This window comes from Diabrotica undecimpunctata, chromosome 2 (genome assembly GCF_040954645.1).
Source record: "Diabrotica undecimpunctata isolate CICGRU chromosome 2, icDiaUnde3, whole genome shotgun sequence".
Lineage (NCBI taxonomy): Eukaryota > Metazoa > Arthropoda > Insecta > Coleoptera > Chrysomelidae > Diabrotica > Diabrotica undecimpunctata.
This window is the reverse complement of record NC_092804.1, coordinates 2,315,298-2,336,012: the sequence shown is the minus strand read 5'-3', so window position 1 is coordinate 2,336,012 and position 20,715 is coordinate 2,315,298. Positions and strand designations below refer to the sequence as shown.

The following is a 20,715-nucleotide window of genomic DNA, read 5'->3' as shown; positions in this document are numbered from 1 at the left end:
AAGGAGACAAAGGGTCAACAAATAACTTTTTTAATAAAAAAGTTTATGGATTTTTTTGTTAAATGAACTGAAAACGGTTAATTTGTATATATAAACGTAGATAGCTTTTTTAGCAATGTTTAAAGTCATTTATCTCGTATCTTTTCGGTGGTATAGAAAAAAGAGAAGTAGCTGTAGAAGAAAGGAAAATGGCTGCAAGACAGAAAAACAGTAACACATAATTATCTCGTTTATAAAACAGTTTAGGGGTGACATTATTGCCAATCTGTTGACCTTGATATTCTTTCTTAAAATGCTCACATATATAGGTACAAAGAAACCTGTATAAGTATGTGCAAATGCTAAATTCCTCACCAAAAGTATCGCATAAGGTACAAGATTATTAAAACGAATATTTTAGCCGATAATACTTTAAAATTGAAGGATGCTTTTTCGTTAAACCATCCAACGAAAAATTGGAGTTGTGTTAACGTATTTTAACTTAAAAAATGAGTAATTTAAAGCCAGAAGAAGCAATCCCAAGTCTTGGCTTGACACAATCGAACAATCGCAGAAATATGCTGCTGAAGTTGTGGAAATCAAGCAATCCAGCATTGCAAGGGTTCTTCAGAAGGTTTAGAACAATTACAGCACGCAATAGATCAATTATAGGACGCCACAGATCACCAACAGGTTAAATTTTCTATTGAGATTTCTGTTGAGTTAGAGATGAGTTGAGATTTTTAGTTTTTGGATTCGATATTTCAATTGAGAAAGCTGGCTCGAAAAAAGTACGAAAAGGTCAGCCAGAACAGCATTACCGACATTGAGAGATCTGACAAGGGAGTAACTTTCAGTTTCACCGATGATCTCATCTGGAAATGTCAACAATAACGGTAGATCTTAGGATATATAAAAGTTCAAGAAAGAGTATTTTCAAAGTGTTGACTAGAATTGACACTTAGTAAGACTAAGAATGTGTTGAGTAGTGTTGAGTGTTGACTAGAATTAAAGCTGGACTTACTTTACTCAATTAAAAAGTTTAGATGGTTGGGATACGAGCTTCAGTTGCCACCAAAGAAAAGAAAGGCCTTAACAATATCATAGACAAGAAGAAAAAGGGACAATAAAGAAAGGGAAGTCAAGAAAGAGATGAATATACACAGTCTAATATTATTGTAACATCCATATTTTCTACTATAGTCTTCTGATCGTTACCAGTCATCATGAAAATTTGATATCACGTCGTAAGTCTAGTTATGCTCAGAAAAAATCCTCCTTCAATTTTGAATAATTTTAAATTCACTACATGAAGAGTTTAATTCATGAGATCCAGTTTAATTCATGAGAGCACCCGCACACTATATAAGACTCGAATGGACTCCAAACTTGACGAAACAAATATCAAATGCATATATGAGAACATAATATCAAGTATTCACCAAACAGCACAGGAGGTCTTAGGAATCAAACAAAATAAAATTAGTAACAAGCTGTGGTGAAATGGAGACAGTGAGACGTCGAAAATGCGGTAACAGAAAAGAAAAGATTATACCATAAGTGGTTGAATACAAAAGATGACGCAGACAAAGACCGATACAATGAAATGAAGAAGAAAACTAGAAAGATAATTATGACCTCCAAAAATGAGATATGGGATAGAAGGTGCAGAGAGATAGAATCTTATATTGGAGGACGACAATGCACTGAGGCGTGGAAGTTTATAAACTCTGTTAAGAAGCCGACTAACGAGAAAGTGATTCTAAATCCCATAAATCCCGAGGATTGGACACATAATTACAAACATCTATTAAATGAGAACAGAGACGAATTTAAAGAAGATATGAATTCATCAAGAATCGAAATTCTGGGAGAGCATATTACCATAGATATCAACATAGTTCAAAAAGCTATAGCAGGGATGAAGAATGGAAAAGCAAGTAGACCAGAGGGAGTAACTACGGAATTAATAAAGAATGGCTCAGAGAAATTACACAGAATGATCACGGTGATATTTAACGAATATATTAATGGACATCCAACACCAGATGAATGGAAAACAGCATATATGACCCCAATATATAAAAAAGGTGACAGGAGAAATTGTAAAAACTATAGAGGGATATCGGTCACAAGCTCAATGAGTCGACTATACGGTCGAATACTACGGGACCTGATAGAGGAAGATTATCAATCGTCTGAAGAAAGAACAAGGAGGATTTAGAGCAGGTCGTTCATGTACAGATAACATCTTCTGTCTTAAACAAATTATAGAAAAGAAAATTGTGACAAATAGAGAGTTACATATGACTTTTGTAGATCTTGAGAAGGCATATGACACAGTCCCGCTAAATAAACTATGGGAAGTCCTGGGCACATCAAACATACATCAAACATTGGTTAGTGCTCTCAAAGATCTATATTATGGTTCAAACTCCCAAATGAAATTCGGAAACCTCTTAGCTGAAAAATTTGCAGTTACTAAGGGTCTCAGACAAGGATGTTGTATCTCTCCGACTCTATTTAAGATTTATATCTCTGCAGCTCTGAAACAATGGAAAAGGAAAGTCAAAGGAATGGGTATACAATTGAACGATCAGGATTACATATATACTTTACAGTTTGCAGATGATCAGGTGGTGATCGCAAATGACAAAGATGACATGGAATACATGCTTAGAAAACTAATTGAAAAATACCAGAAATGGGGATTAAATATCAATTTAGAAAAGACAAAATACCTCTCAATTGGAGCTGAAGCAGAACAACTCGATATCGATGACAATCAAAAAATAAATCCATGCAACGAATATAAATACCTGGGCGTCATCTTCGACCGTAGTGGAAAAGACGAACGAGAAATAGAACATCGAATTGTACAAGCACGAAGAGCTATAGCATGTTTGAACGGAGTTCTATGGAGTAAAGAAATATCAAAGAAAAGAAAATGGAACATCTATGAGACAATGGTTAAAACTAGCCTACTTTATTTAGCTGAGACATGGAGAATAACCGAAAAATATAAGAAAAAGGTCGAAGCCACGGAAATGGATGCCATCAGAAGATCGATGAGAATATCAAGAGCCGACAGAATACGGAATGAAGTGATAAAACAACAAATGGGTATAGAGGGCACTATAGTTGAGGATATTGAGAGAAAACAGCTCATATGGTATGGGCATGTGAGCCGAATGGGGGACGAAAGATTGCCTAAAAAAACGATGATGTGGCAACCCCCAGAGAAGAGGAAACGAGGAAGACCACCACAGAGCTGGAACCTGGGAGTTAGGAAAGCGATTAGCGCTCGAAATCTGGACGAAGACCTAACTCAAGACAGAATACAGTGGCGTTTGGGAGTCGGACAACGTCGTAAGACGTTATAAAAAACCGAATATATATATATATATATATATATATATATATATATATATATATATACATGAAGAGCAGCAACATGTCTTAATCTTTGTTCAACATCACTGCCTGTTCTCGTTCAGAATACTTTGATGTATTTCAATTATTTTAATTGTTAAAAAAGCAGATATAAGTACAAATAAATTTTTCCAGGATAAAATTACTACGCCTGTCTTTCACAACTTCTGGACTTTTCGCGATTAGACATATTAGAACATAGTTACCTATTCAAATATTCGCATGATTCGATTGGTGTGTTGACATTACATAAAAATTTTTGATATCAACAAAAATTATACATGCTTGTATATAACATACAACTTTGGAAATAATATTAACAATTGCTAACGGCCATTTGCATTTCGGAAATTAAAGGTTAATTATTATTTAAATATTTAATGTAAATTATTGTTTTTGGGTAGTAAATATCTGTTATAAATTTTATTTTGTTGAAAATATGTACAAAAATCAAAATGATATAACAGGGAAAATGTACATATACATTTTTTTCTATTTAAAATCATAACTTTTTTATTTTAATCGGAGCAACATTGATAAAACATTGTAAAAAAATAATTTACGTAATTTAAAATTTTAAAGCATAATACGCCCTTGTTGATATTCGAGAATACTTGTTCTTCACACAATGTTGCCAAACTGAATTTTATTATTTTCGGTTTAAATTATCTAACCGAATTCCGAGTCTACTATAAAACTATGTCTATGTCTAAAACTATGACGTGAAAATGTCATTTATGACGTGTAATGAACGTAACAACAATGTATATGTAATCGAATCCTGCGATTACTACGTCAATCCAAAAGTAAACCAAGGGCAACTCAATGTAACAAGTTAATTCTTCTGTTCTGTCTGATTTTCAAATGAGTTTAAAATAAGTTGGGGAAGTTTTTAATTGATTATATCTCGGTCTTTGGTATTGCTATTAAATATTTTATATAGTTGGAAAGAAGGAATTAAAAATTTTCTACACCGTCAAAAGAAAAGAGAGGCTACGAACACGAATATTAGTAAATAGATGAAGGTGAGATGAATATAAATATACTTGTGTGCGCTGAAGCTGTTATTAGAGAATAGCTCGAGCTGAACGAATACACAGACATAAATACACAAGCACGTTAGCTACCTTTGATAAACTCCCTTTTGGAAATCGTTGTCGTATCCGAAAATTTCTGAATTTCTGAAAATAAAGCCAAAACAGAGAAACCGGTTCTTCAACAACTAAATTAGGTGTACACCAGGACATCCAAAAAATTGTTAATTTGGTGTCTTATGTGCAATGTTAGCTCAGAAAAATAAGTGGTCTTGCACGACCCTGACACAGACAGGTATTTGATAAGTTTAGTCCTTTAGGAGACACATCTTTACTTCTCCTGCAATGAATTAGGTGCTGGTTTGTAATTATTAACAATAGACACGTCGAATAATTTCACCTTCAAAACTTGTATACAGTTTTTACGTGATATCGATGATTTTTTCACAGATAGTCTTGGGCATTATGTGAAAATCTGCTTTACGACGCTTTTACAAGAATGCTTTGTATCCAAATATCCTTCAAAACTATATCTTGACTCACATAAGTTCCCAAGAGCATAAAAATTAATTTCGTAACGTTACCTAATATCTGTCTCCTATTTAGGTCTCTCAGCAGTATAATAATCGTTCCAATCTTTAGCTGGAGATGATGTGATAGTATTCCAAATAGATAGACTGTTTAAAACCTTTTTAGAAGATTTGTTCCGCTCATAAAACGTTAATAAACATCTAAGTACTGATGGACACGCAGGCCAATGCAGTCATTTCGACGTGAGTAGATAGGTTGCATGGATCGAATCCATGGAAAGAAAAACAAAAGGTTTATCTTAGTAGTATGAAATTCAAAACGTATCTGCGACCTAAATTAGAATACATCGATACATTGTTGAGGAGTGTCGCAATATGCTACACACTCACAAAAGATAAACTTTTTTCCTAATGCCTTGGAAAATAATCTGGATTTGAATGCACATTAAAAAAACTGTTCTAGGTTAATTTGAAGCAATATTAAGTTTTTAATTCATAACTACTTTATTTACATGAATTAAATTCTGCACCTAATTGTTTGCAGGAAAAATGTAGGTGTTTGCCAATACTATGAAAAAATTTGTCAAATGTCTGACTGGGTCAGAGTCTCAAACAGTTCTCTACTTATTTCTCCAATTTTGTCGTTAGATTAAAAAAGCGTTTAAGGTCCGATAAATTGAGTAACATAATAATTCTGCATATGGATATTTTGACAATCTACGTGTATACTGTATCATTTTATCGAGCTAGTTCCAGGAAAGTTCAATAACCTCGAGATTGATATGACAACTTAATCTTTGATAGATGGCGTTACATGAGAAAGAAGTGCTCTTGCTTTTGACATCTGTCACCCAACGCGTGAGGTGCCAACATTTTAAGCAAACATTTTGTTTTAAAGGTCGTCAAAAGCAGGCAAGTCGCCGAAATAAAAGTCGAACTGTCTTGTAAAGCTGAATTTGTTCGTGGTGATAAGAATAGAATCACAATCCAAAGAGAGCAGTCTCCAAACGTGCTGATTGAGCGTATGATACACGAATATTTGAATACAAAAAAGTAAACGTGCGGTAGGCACATCGTTTGTCCATTGACAACCAAAGCGACCAAGTCCATCAGATTGAGAGACACTTTTGGTAACGATAAAAAGCTATCCAAGGATTTTTTTGCTGAAATTATAAGTGACTTTTGCTGAAATATGGGTCAATGTCTGCATTTTGCTTTTCAATGTGCTTTTGGAAACTCACGCTCTGGCCTACATTTCTTAATTATTTAGTTTACAGTTACCAGCTGTGTAATGTCACAAATCTTAACTTCCTGCGCTCGTATCAATGTTTATAAAAACCTTGGAAAATATTAAACACTTTTAGGTAAACAAACTTTTCAAAAATTAGAAAAAAACATCTACACTGTATGAGATGATCACGAAGAACTAGGCAAAATCTGACAAATATATGTTCTGTGTAATTTATCTCTTGTTCCATTCTACAATTAGCTTTTGACCTCCATCTAGAAAGCCATCAGTATCTGCTAATACTTTTCGGATTCTAACAGCACTACCGGTATTTGTTTTGGGCTTTTAGGACGTGACGATCACTAAATACGACGTTTACGGATTTACCTTTAATGTTTCGGTAATGTTTAAAGTAATTTCATCTAATACTTCCAAATTTTACTGAATTTAATTAAGGTTTTGGGCCATTCAACTATGCCCAGAGGCGGCTAAACGATTAAAAAGTTAATGATAGAAACACATGGCATAGCAGTGTATGTGTGTGTGCGGGTGTCTTTCAAAAATAACTTACGCAATGCCAGTCACGGCGAAGGTTACCCTCTACTAATGTGAAAGGAAATCACTGTCTAATATAAAAAAGGGACGGGAATCACTCATTTTTGATTCAAATAAGACTTGGAAACAGTAGAAGTATTTTTATAATATAATTATTAGTGCAGCAATGTTATAATCAGCGAAAGAATCCCTTTATGTGCTTTATCGATAGCAAAGGGCCTCTAACAATGTTAGACATGAACTGTTGATACAAACGTTAAGGAAAAGATAGGGGATTGGATACACTAAGGATTTGACATATCTATTGTTAACACAATAAAAAGAATAGTAAAAGAAAGATATATGGGCATCTTCCAATGAGCATAAACGCATACATGCTGTATCATAAAATACCAAAGAAGAAGACTAATTATTCATTTTTGTTTCAATCATTTCCGCATTTTTTTATAAAAAATTATTGTCAAATGCTGTTTTATAATTAACAAATCATCTATCTATTCTTAATACACTAAAATAACTTCCCTTAGGTACTTTAGAAACTACTATGGAATGGAAATTACGAAGATCGTACGATAACTAAATGTGAAAACCGGAGAATTTGCAAAACTTTTCTTAAAACATAAAAACTTTTCTTACTGGCATAGTCCACTAATTGCAATGAGATTCTAAATTAAAAATGTGTTTAACAAAGCATTGAACATGAATTAAACGAAAAATCGCTAACAATCGATAAACCTTACTTGAAAACTAATTAATAGTATAGTTATCATACTGCAATATATCTAGATGGTACCAGATTGATCAAAGTATCCAAAATATTATCGTCAAGGATATCCCAACGTCTAATTTAATTTTCATTTTTTATTAAATCATTTCCATATTGAAAAGACAGTTAAGATTTGATTTCCCGTATAGTGCCTTTAAAATTCACTCCTTTCGTCCTTTCAGGGCTCATCAGAACGACTCAGTAAGAAGCCCTTAAGAATTTTTACATAAATTTTCTTAGTCGCATAATATATACTCATTTCAGTAAAATGCTATTCTAAATTAAGGATGTTTTCATTACAATTTGGTGAACCTAAGTTCTCAAAATAGATATTTATGAAGCCTATACTTTGGAATTAACCGAAAAATCGTTTCGAATCAATCGAAAAATCATATAAGTTACTGAAAAAATCAAGTAATAGTGTAATTTTTATATTGGAATATATCTAGATGGTGCCACATTAAACAAATGAATTAAAATAGCATCATCAAGGATCCCAAAAACAAGATAAAATAACAACAACTTGCTAGTTCAATCACTAGATTTTGGTAAGACCTCCATCAGTATCTGCAGATACTCTTTCGGGTTCTACCAGTACTACCGGTAGTTGTTTTTGGACTTTTGAGTGGCATTACGATCACTAAATACGACGTTTACGGATTTACCTTTAATGTTTTGGTGGCAAAAGTAATGTCGTCTAGTCTTTCTGGAGTTTCGGCGGTTCAACGACTTAGAATTTGATGATAAACAATACATAGCACAGCAATACTTTGCACAAGACAGTGTAGGTAATTCCTGAAGGGTCTTCAATGAAAAGATAACAGGAGACACTCAGATAGGTTTCAAACAAAACTTATGAACACGAGAAGTATATTTTCGTATATAATTATTAGTGCTGCAATATTATGATCAGAGGAATAATGTTTTTATATACTTTATTGATTACCAAGAGGCCTTTGGCAATAATAAACATGAACGATTGAAAGTACGTTGAGGAAGGTTAGAGCGATTTTAGACGCTGAGGATATAAGAAACTGGTGAGGCATACACTGGATCAGCAACTGAGGATCCTTGTGCACATTAAAATCAACACGAACGCATACAAGCTGCATAGCACAGAGCACCACAAGTAGTTAATTATTCTTAATTATAGTTTATTCGTCTTCCGGGTTTGGACCGTGTCATTTGTGAGTGACCCAAAAGTGGGTTCATCTCGACGTTTCGCTACAATTGTATGTAGCTTCTTCAGGAGAACAAAAAAAGAAAAAGAAACAAAAGACAGGAAGATGGGTAGTTAGCAACGGTAACTCAGTTACTCAACGCAACCAGAGGCGAATACTAACTACCAAGATGGGCATTTGGTCACAGTAACTCAACTACTCAACGCAGCCAGAGGTGAAAACCAAATGCCAGGACAGGGATTCACGTCCAACAGCTCAGAACACTAACGCGTCGAGAGGCAGGGAGTGAATCCGATTCGGACCAAATATTATCCAATCCGATGATACTGTGACCAAATGCCCATCTTGGTAGTTAGTATTGGCCTCTGGTTGCGTTGAGTAACTGAGTTACCGTTGCTAACTACCCATCTTCCTGTCTTTTGTTTTCTTTTTCCTTTTTTTTTGTTCTCCTGAAGAAGCTACATACAATTGTAGCGAAACGTCGAGATGAACCCACTTTTGGGTCACTCACAAATGACACGGTCCAAACCCGGAAGACGAATAAACTATAATTCTGACTCTGGCCGTGGAAGCCTACGATTTCAGTTAATTATTCTATTATACACTTAAATATTTAATTTTGCAGAATTTTTATGTTACTCTAGCCTCTAAAGATATTTCAAATATCTATTTTAATCTATTCGTGCTCAGGAGAGATGTTAAACTGAATTAAGTTAACAGTGAGTTATTCTCGTTCAAAACACTCAAAAGCTACACAAAAGTAACCTAAAGCGAAGCAGCCCTGCGACTCGAATTTATTTTTTTTTTCTTTAAATAGAATTTCAATAAAAAAATGTCAGTCATTAATCAAATAAATTACATAAGTAACAAAATTGTTCATTTTTAATAAAATTGCATTTTTATTCTGTTTTTTTTTTGCGTAAAAGAAGTATTTTTCAGATTTTATAATAAAAAATTTTGTAGCTGTGTCCCCCGTTTACTAATTGTTAAACTGAAAGGCCATACAACTAATAGACTCATCCCGGAGTTGAATTATATTTATTAAATAGGTTAATAACTTAAAAAAAAACAATTTTATGACTTGAAATATCTGTTGGAAAACCAATAATAAATATTTGTATTATTTTAAATTAAATTACCGCCACCCATGAAACTTGACAGATCACCGAATACCTTATGTTGTCAAAGGCCACTCCTCCTTGACACTCAGATAGCTTCCACTTTCTCACAAAAATCGCTTCCGCCTTCCCCCTAATGGTCCTCAGTCTCAATAAAATAACTCAACGTAAGACATAGCTCTCAGCATTTTTTCTCTTGCACACAAAAAGTTTTAGTTCTCTCTTTTTCCCTCTTTCTCTCTCTCTGTCTGTCTGTCTGTCTCTCTCTCTCTTTCTCTCAACGTTCCTCCGCAGTGTACAAGAGCAGAGTAATTCATGTAACCAAGTGTATAGTATTCTTAATAAATCGGCAAAGAGCGTATAGTTTCATCCCGACAAGAGACAAATAACATAATCAGCAACTTTCATCCAAAATCCATTTTGAGAGGTCGTCACAAGGGTTTGACGTTCAACAGGAAATTCGAGAATGAACACCCGCTTTTCACACTTGTTTCAGTATTATTTTAATTTATAGATTCCATTCCCCAAGTAAACAACCTTTATAGATTGCTGTTGATTTTTTTTGAGATTTGCGAACGTGAGAAGTTAGAGGGAGTTAAATCTGGTGAAAAAGGTGGTTATTGCAACAAAATCGTACTTCAATTCACTTATTCTGGCGACGGTTTTTATAATTGTATGATAGGGTGAATTGCCTTGACAAAAATTGAATTTTAAGCTTTTCTCGCTATATTTTACATGCAGCTGATCATAAATATTAGGATAATAATATATGTATGGAAAAATATATTTTGTATACAAAAAATTGATGCTAACACTTCCTTAGCTGACTTCCTGATCCTTCTTCTTCTTAGAGTGCCTGTCCGTTCCGAACGTTGGCGATCATTCTGGCTGCTATGACTTTGTTGGTTGCTATACGGAATAGCTGTGTTGAGGTCTTTCTATACCATACTCTCAGGCTAGCAAGCCAGAATATTCTTCTTCGTCCTGGGGCCCTTTTTCCTTCCTCTTTCCTGTCCTCTTCAGCACTTCCATCATTTGTTCATGCCTGACTCTATCGAAAGCCTTCTTGTACTCAATCAGGGATGCAAAAACATCACACCTGACATCTCTACATTTCTGAAACAATACTTGCACGCTAAATAAAGCTTCCCTCGTACCAACGGCATTCACAACTCCAAACTGATTGGGCGCAATTTGTTCCTGGCATTTCTGGTAAATTCTTTTGTGGATGACTTTTAAAAACAGCTTCAGCAGATGGCTCATTAGTCTTATGGTCATTATAGTCTTCACAAACTTTTGCTTCTGGTTTTTTGGGCAATGGTACGAACTCTGATTTAATTAACTCTACTGGTATTTTTCCTGCCTTATATATTTCATTAAATATTTCAATCATTATTTTTATTTGTTCTGCATCTAATAGCTTCAGCAGTTCTGCAGGAATTTCATTAAGTCGCGGTGCCTTTACATCCTTCATTTGTCTGACAACTGCCGTTATTTCTTCTGGTGGGAATTCGGGACCAGAATTTTCTTCAATGGTGGGTATTCTTCCCATATTTTCTTTTTATCTTCTTTGGTTATGGCAAGATTGCCTTCATCATCTGTTATTTTTCCGCTGTTGCGTTTTCGGAACTTTCCAGCTATTTCCTTCATCTTTCGATGGACATTGAAGTTATCATATCGACTCTGATACTCCTCTATTTCTTTACATTGTTCTGTTTTTTGTTTCTCTTTGGCTCCTCTTATCTTTCTTCTGACGATGGAATGTATTCTCTTATATTCTTGGAGATTTTCTTTGTTTTTTTCTCTGATCCTGATTTGATTTCTCTGAGTATTTCATCGGTCATCCACGATTTCCGTTTCTGTGTATCTTTCTTCCTGATTCTAATACGCTGCAAAGCCGAAATAATGAGCTCATAGTACTGTTTTCGTTCTTGTTTTGATTTATATTCATGGTCATAGATTCAAAGCTCATATATAACTAAACAATACACAAAATGCTTTTCATTTTTTACTGTAACTCTAAATGGTGATCTTAATAGCGCCATCTATTAGCAATTTTCGTTATCTTTATCTGAGAGTATTGTCAAATGCTCTTTCCAAATTGACAAATCGTATATTGTTAATACACCGAAATAACTCTACTTCGGTACTTAAATACATTACCACATAACAGCAATTATGAGGGTCATACGTTATATAAGTAGTCACCCAGAAACTAAGTTTTTTTTTAATTAAAAAAATTCTAAATTACCAACGTTTTTAAGGTACACCGATAAATATAAATTCTGTGGAATTAAACTGTGGAATTAAACGGAAAAACGCACAACAATTGATAATACTGACTGAAAAACCAATTAATAAAGTGATTGTTATACTGTAATCCTCTAGTCTACCAGATTGAAAAAGTCAACTAAAATATAATCATTAAGGATCTTCCAACGCCCAATTTGAACTGTGTGTGTGTTTTCAAATGCAATCAAATTGTCTTTTTTGTTAGCTTACCTTTTTGTTAGCTGTGCGACCAACTGCATTTTTGGTTCAATAATTTTCATATTTTTTATGTGAGTGTATTGTGAAATGATTTTTCAGACTGAGAAATAATTTATTTTTAGCACACTAAAATAACTGCACGTAGGTACATTAGACACTCCCTCCGACGGACGATTACCAGGGTCATACGATAACTAAGTTTGAAAACAAAGAAATTACAATACTTTTAACATAAGAACTATTTTGCTCGAATAGTACACTTACTCTACTGAAATAACAAATCAACAAAATCATCATTGTAAGTTGATGAGTCTCAAGTTCTCTAAATATCTATTTATAAAGCCATTACTTTAGAATTAAACGAAAAATCGTTTAACAATCGATAAAACCTAGTGAAAAACAAATTATTAGTATGATTGTTATACTGGAATAAAGCTAGTTGGTACCAGATTGAACAAATCAACCAAAATTTTAATCTTGCGTCTCTTTAAATTCACTCATATTGTATTTTCTGTTAGCTTACTGCATATAATGCATATAATTTATTTTAGTATAAAAAATAACTGCCCTTGGGTCCTTTAGACACTCCCACAAAACGACAATTACGAGGGTCGTACGGTAACTAACTGGAAAAATAAAGAAATTGAAATTTTTTTAACGTAAAAACTATTTTACTCGCATAATACACTAGTACGTCGATTACGAAAATACTGTTACGATCTAGCAAACTTGTAATAAAAGAATAGAAAAAAATCTCTAACAAAAACTAGAATTGTAGAATAGTAAAACTCCGGGATAGGTCTATTACTAAATATAGGTTAAAAAATGATACAGACCACAGTTTTTACCTCCTTGCAAGCAAGATTGTGGATAATGGCTGAGCCTCGGTCTTGCAAAACTGGCGAGTCCGACAAAAGGGAGTGGACTGCTACTTTGGTCGTCACCCTGATGTTGCTAGTCTGTTGGTTGTTGTATGACCATTCGGAAATGTACAGCAACCATTCCGAAGAGCTCAAATTCTCAAACATATTCGCCATCTGAAAATTAAATATCAAATAAGATAAAACTACGATTAATGATAAATGAGCATTCTGTGCAGGCTTAACAACAATTCTTGCATAGGCATGTAAATACTATTTATATACTTCCTCAAACAATACATATATCAGTAATATTGGAACTTTTGGCAACAAACCTGACAGGACTCTTTTAGTTACGATATGTAATTATTTCATTATTTTAATTTAACTTCATAATATCTAAGTGATGAAAATGTGAGGCTGAATAAATCAAAATTCGTACGTCCTGCATAAGCTTCTAGGACCGAGTTATGTTTCAAACATTTTTATACCCACTCATGTATTTTTATACTAGCATTTAAACAAGTCATCATCATCATCCTGATGGGTTTCAGCCCCTTCCACAATTCCCCTTTCAGGCTGTTCTTTCTATCTCTCTTCATCGACTGTATGCCAATATTCCACTTCAGTGGAAGGTGGAAAAAAAGAATATTAAAATTTTAAATTTTGTTGACCGGCAAATCTCTCTTCTGCTCCTTGATGCACCATAGCGCTGTTGCCGATATAAAATACACTCCCAACATGTGCCATGTGAAACCAAAGTATGCAAGACTATGTTAAATATTATATATTTTGTAATAATTTTGATGCTTTGTAATTTTTATAACGTTCTGTATTAGTAATCATGCTTACAAACAAAAAGTTTTTAGCGGACGTTTTCAAGAGGCTTATATCATCTATAAATTCTATTTTCTTAGGAGGATTTACATGGGAAAACAGTCAATTTTGGTATTCTTACTTTAAGTCATGTATATTTACAGTCAAACTGAAATATTCATGACATTTTGGCGTGATCCTCCAGAAATTTGCTAATATTTCTGGTTATAAACCGGCAATTCGCCCATTACAGTTAATTTCATAAAACAGAAAACTCCTCAAATATTTTTTTCATAAACTGTTTAAATATATCACATTTTGTTACCCGTACTTGTCTCATTACAGCAATTATAATGCCATATCCAAATTTTAGGAGATATAAAGGTAAATGACAACTCCGATACATTTTCATTTAAAAACCTCTATAGATATATTTCAACGTGATAAAATAAAATAGTGCTAAATTTGACGTAATACACTATAATAATTTGATAAAAACTTACAAAAACAGCGATCGCCTCCTGTTCTTGGATGCTCAATCTATCGATTTCAAAAGCGTAGTTCATCAAGACGTGGTCCTTTCGATCCTGATGCAGAACTAATATGACGTCATCTTTCAAGGCCGCCATAGCCAATACATTGACCGTCTTCACTCTAACGTCAACAGACAATTGAGGATCGTTGAGCAATCGTCCTAACGTAAAAAACATAATTATAGTCGATACAGTGTGCTTGGAAGGAATACAACATAATTCTTCGTATCACCCATTATTAATAACTGACACAAACTTATTCCTTACTTCAAAAAAAAAAAATAATTATGAATAGTGGATTTTGTTTGTTTTATTATTTTAATTGATTCAGTTTTATTTTGATGACAAACTTCACTTGTGCTTGGTTATATAGTAACTTTTAATCACTTCTAATTCGACGACACAATTTGTCCAACCTAGCCCAACATTAATTACTAAATTTACTAGACAATTGTGACTGAGTTAAATGAAAAAAGTATAGAAAATCATCAATATCGGTACAATGAACCAAGAACAAGTATTTTGGTAAACAGAATTTGAGGAGAATTGTGGAAAAAAGAGTACGGACTTACCTACGAAATCCAAAAACCCATCACTCAATGCCCAGCTTCCTTCATCGCCAATCATGTATTGCTGAAGTTCTTCCGTTGCCCTCTGTTCTTCTGGTGTCAGCTTTCCGTCGATTAAGGCAACCAAAGCATCAAATTCTGCTTTTACCTAAAAAGAAACATATTTCTGTATACCACAACTGTATTAAAAGTCATGGGTTGTTCTCGCGAAAGAAACAAAGAATCCTAATTATTTACTTATCCGCTTATATATAGTTAAATTACAATATCAGGGCTTTTATTATTATTTTATAGTGTTAACTATAAAATTCTGGAAAATTATGTTATATAAATAATAAAAAAACCTATTTGTAACCTTTTGTTATGTTAAAATTGTATTCACGTAATTATTTTATGCGTGTTTGTCATTCGCTACCTGAACTATCAATTTCAGAATTAGAATTAGTAGTTTCCAGATGCTTGTAGCAATCCAGAGGTGTTAAAGAAGTAAGAAGAAAACTGGATGAAGAATTTTGAGTAATAGTGAGTGAAGAAGTAAATACTTAATGGTTGGAGCGTTTAATCGACCAGAAGGTGATGTTAATAGTATATAAGAATGATTGGATGTTCAGAGAGTCAGAAAAATGAAAAATTTTGTGTAGCTGATGAAATAAATATACAAAGTCACTGGATTCTAGCGGAGTTGAAGAGGTAAGAATATAATTTTATAAAGATTTTTGAATTTTAGTGACTGAAAAGTAAATAAAAGACGATCGCAAATGTTGCGTGTATAAAATATGAACGAAAAAGAAATAAAAAGTCATTCGACATAATGATAAGCAAAAAACAAGCCAAGTATGTACAAAAATTAATGAATTTATCGAAAAAAATAGCCAAATATTTTTACTTACATCAATTATGTCTTTATAAACTATTGGTGGATCCCTGGCTTTCTTCTTGGCTTCTTCCTCTCTTCTTTCTTCTTCCTCCATTGCTAGCGCTTGATCTGAGGGCAGCTGAGTTTGTCCGTTCACTGCTTCTGTATCGGCCATTGTCACGTTCTAAAAATCAACATTTCTTAAACTTCATAGAAACTGAAAGTTTAAAGAATGAATAAGCAATTAGCGTGTACATGAGATATCCTATTATCTGGATATGAAAAAGACGGGTACTTTTCGATGATAATGAAACATCGGTCCATTCCAAGAGCCAGAGAAGGAATAATCGAAACAGTGGAGACACTTGATCAAACATCCACTGTATTCGCCAGATTTAGCCTCAAGTGATTATTTTCTGTACCGTTCACACTAATAATTTGAAAAAGAGCAAAAGAAAATACATACGCTCACAAAGTGGTGATTGCACAAGCAAAATTACATCAATTAATACCAAAATTGAATTATCATTCACCGCATTCGCCAGATTTAACCTCAAGTGATTATTTTCTGTTTCCAAACTTAAAAAATCGTTGTTTTGCAACGAACAATGAAATCATAACATAAAACAAAATTATTTTATAGAAGGGATGAAAAAGTTGGAAAAGCGTCTTGTATAGTGAGCAAAAAGGCGAAATATTGAACAAATAAATTAAAAAATGCCAAAATGATATTTGACACTTGATAGACAAAACAAGATAGTGTAAGGTACTTTTCACAATGATTATTTGAAGAAGGGTACAGCAATAACTGGAGTGTAGTACGCACCTCTACTGGACTGCTTCATAAGGAAAATTACATCAACTGAGATACGAATTGATCTACCATCCACTATATTCACCAGATTTAGCCTCAAGTGATTATTTGCTGTTCCCAAACTGAAAACTACGTTGTTTTACAATGAAAGATAAAGTCATATTTTAAGACTACCAAGATTTTGAAAAGCTATTCCACAATTGCTTTATAGAAGTTAAAAAAGCGACCTGTCAAGACAAATTTTGACAAATATATGCCTTAATACGACAAAAATCGCGTGTTTTCATACTTAAGCTACATTAGTGTCAAACCATCCTAGTATAACAAGGTTACCAACGGTGCCAAATGACAATTGTCACTTGACAGACCTGACAAAATCGTACAACGTGCAGTTTGCAGTTTACGTCAAATTTTGGGAATGGAGATTATTTATAGTAATAAATTATCGTGTTTCTATCATGTATTAATTAAAATACAACAAGCACTTACGTCTCTGAGTTCTGGAGGTAAGACGCCGCCGGATTCCAGTATCTTTTTGCGCTTCTTTTCCCGTTTTTTCTCTTTCTTCGCTATTTTATCCTTTATGCTCTTTCTGCGTTGTTCCAACAGAAACGAATTGTATCTAAAAAGTAAATTAATGAACATTTTTACTCAAATGTAGATTATGGAATTGCCATATACTTACAAACAAGCAATTTAAAGGTCAGGCCTGTGCATTCAAAAATATTACACATATAAATAGAGTTTAAATAAAACATTGTTATCCATACACAATGTTTATACTTGTGTGGATTGTACATAAGTTAGTGTTTGTGTTGTTGTTTTGACAACTACGCAACATAAATATTGGACAGAGCGTGCCTAAAGTCTTCTCCACTCCAAATACTTTCTGAACTTGTAAGTGTCGTTATAGTTTATAATTATAATGAGTTAATACCTTATTTAGAATGCATTTTCTGAACTATAAAACTTAAATAAACTTTTGGATGATCGAACTAAGGCTCCTGTTTTTTAGTGATGTATTAGTTAAAAAGACAGACGGGCACCATTTTATAAATCATTTTAGATGGGATCATATGACAGTTAATACTTAATATACATCAATTTGGACATGAATGTGTATTATAAGGTTTTGACCCTCGCTGATGTCAAAATTAAAAAAATCAAAATGGTGGATCCAATATGGCCGACCAAATTTCATATATTTCGGATTATTTGAACATAAGTGGGTATTGTACAATTTTCGACCACGCTGATTAGGAATTTGATGTCAAAATTGAAAGATTCAAAATGGCGGATCAAATTTCATATATTTAGGATTATTTGGACATAAATGAGTTCTGTGTAATTTTCGACCACGCTGATTACGAATTTGATGTCAAAATTGAAAAATTCAACATGGCGGATCATTATGGCAGGCCAAATTTCTCATATTTCGAATTATTTGGATATAAATAGGTACTGTAAAGTTTTCGACCTCGCTGATTACGAATTTGATGTCAAAATTGATGGCGGATTCAATATAGTGGACCAAATTTCATATATTTCGGATTATTTGGACATAAGTGGGTAATGTGTAATTTTCGACCTCGCTGATTACTAATTTGATGTCAAAATTTAAAAATTAAAAATGGCGGATCAATATAGCGGGCCAAATTTCATATACTTCGGATTACTTGGACATAAATAGGTACTGTAAAGTTTTCGACCTCGCTGATTAAGAATTTGATGTCAAAATTGAAAAATTCAAAATGAAGAATCCAATATGGCGGACCAAATTTTATTTCATTTCATTTTTAACGCGTTTTTTTTTCTTTCAAAATGACGACTGTTAAACTGTAAAATGTATCTTAAACTGACTCCCTGTGAACAAATAACTCTTTCTAGTAACATACTAAATTATATCATCCAAATATTTTGTTGCTATATGTTATTTTGTCACCAAATATGTTGTTGTGGTACGTTCTTTTGCCATGGAATGAAATTTTGTTTTAATATTTTTTGCGATATGTTATTTTACGGTATATAAAGCAATTATGTGTATCTAGCAAAGACTGTTGGTCCAATTAGGGAAGTTAATTAATGTAAAATCCTATTAACAAGTTTTATTAATTGATAATAATCTACTTTTGTACATTTTATCATTTCGAATCTACTTCTAAATCTGAGCAATACTATGGAAGCGTTTAATTTACATTATTTTAATTGTATTCGATTTTTCTTTTACTAGGTATACACAACGTACAAGAGAGATGGAAATGAATAGACTTTGGGATGGTCCCGAGTCCGAAGTTTGACGAAATAGTAATATTTTTCATTATGACTTTAATGGAGTAAAAAAATGTTTGATAAATAGAGGATATAGCAGGACATGATATTTAAACACAACGGCAATGCAGTAATACTGTCAGGTTATCCTCTACTTAATCACAAATAGCTAGAAATTTAACGACAATAAGAAATTTACTGATAATTTTTCATTTTTAGCTGTCAAAAATGTCGACAATTTAACTGTCTACTCTAAATAAGAGGGATGACATTTCTATAAAATTATCAAATATAAAAACACTAATTCTAAGTCACAAATTTCAAAAACCATTTTGTTAGTACCTTCAAATGACAAGTACTGAAACGTCTAGCTTCAAAATCTATACAATGAGAATAAATCACATAAAACCACGCCGCTACTACAGTGTCGTCATCTTTTATGAAGATAGCTGCATGTGTTGATTATAAACAAACAAAAATGTAATTATTTTAACGCGGGAAGAAAAAATAAGTACTTTTCTTAGTAAATATACACTAATAACTAATATTAAATGCTTTTTAAGAACGTAAAACAAACTACAGTAGAAATAACGAAGAATTCGGATTGTTTACATAGACTTAACCTTAAAAATGTACTGTAGATAACTCAAATTACAGAATTTGGTCTGTTTCTGATTACAATAACTGTGGAAACAGTTCGGTGGGTTTAATAGAAACAAAAATTTCCATTATTATACAATCGATTGATGTTTTGAAGCTAAACGTTCAATTACAAGAACTTTTTTGGTATTGCCAAACAAAATTCTAGTGTACTTTTACTAAAGCAGATTAGTAACAGCATATACAGGACATTCAAAAGCATGTAGATTGTTAATATTTCGAATTAATCTTGAAACTGAACAATTTAGTAACAATTATGTAGAAAACGTATATTATTTTGAACCGCTCAAGTTCAAACCGATCATTCTTTGTGTTTAAGTAGGGTTTTCAAGGAAAACGTATATTTTATATGCTGCCATGTCGATTCTATTGTTTTTTGTAAAGTATTTACATAATTTCGTATTCCTATAATTTTAGAGCGGAAATTCTGACCAAAACGTACTGCCTGTACTCATATATATGCAATACTTATATTTTGGACCTCTTAAGTTCAAACCAATTGTTCTTTGTGTTTAGTTAGGATTTCTGAGTGCATTGCAGTCGTATTCAGCTCAAAAACCTAAAAAATTGAACTATTTTGTTGCGCTCTTATCTTGTGGCTATTTCATTGGTATATTTTGTTGCGATACGTTATTTTTCAAGCAGCAGTTTTCAAAGGAAAATGTATCTTTTGAATTTTTTAATGTTGATCCTATTGTTTCCTGTAATGTATTCGGATAATTTCAAGTTTATATAATATTTAAACGGAATTTCTGTTAAGAGTCGGCTTCCTTGTAGAATGAATATATTATAGACAGTTTTTTTCATCGTCGGTCGCAATTTTTTCTTCCGTAATGCCACATAGCCTAGAAAAAGACCAAATTGCAATATTTTTCTGTACACCGTAGCACGTATTCCCATATTTCTCATGTCTTCATCGACGTTATCAAGGAACCTTGTTCTGGGTCTTCCTCTTCTTCTCTGACCAATGGGTCTATCAAGGAGCGTTTTTCTAGCTGGGTCATTTTGTTCCATCCGTATTACATG

At 33.1% G+C, this 20,715-nt stretch overlaps 1 protein-coding gene across 4 annotated transcripts in view; it reads right to left on the bottom strand.

Annotated features, from left to right (window-relative positions):
* LOC140434054 (uncharacterized) overlaps nucleotides 1-20,715 on the bottom strand; it is a 37,712-nt gene that overhangs the window by 2,524 nt on the left and 14,473 nt on the right. For 2 of the 4 annotated variants that reach the window (XM_072522054.1, XM_072522051.1), the window contains 6 exons: nucleotides 17,251-17,383; nucleotides 15,982-16,131; nucleotides 15,095-15,239; nucleotides 14,493-14,683; nucleotides 13,162-13,350; nucleotides 4,539-4,592 (listed from right to left, as the gene is read on the bottom strand). In XM_072522054.1, the coding sequence (XP_072378155.1) occupies nucleotides 4,539-4,592; nucleotides 13,162-13,350; nucleotides 14,493-14,683; nucleotides 15,095-15,239; nucleotides 15,982-16,131; nucleotides 17,251-17,383 (862 nt within the window). Of the gene's footprint in view, nucleotides 1-4,538; nucleotides 4,593-13,149; nucleotides 13,351-14,492; nucleotides 14,684-15,094; nucleotides 15,240-15,981; nucleotides 16,132-17,250; nucleotides 17,384-20,715 lie in introns of all 4 variants that reach the window. The other 2 variants (XM_072522053.1, XM_072522052.1) reach the window with 2 other exon arrangements.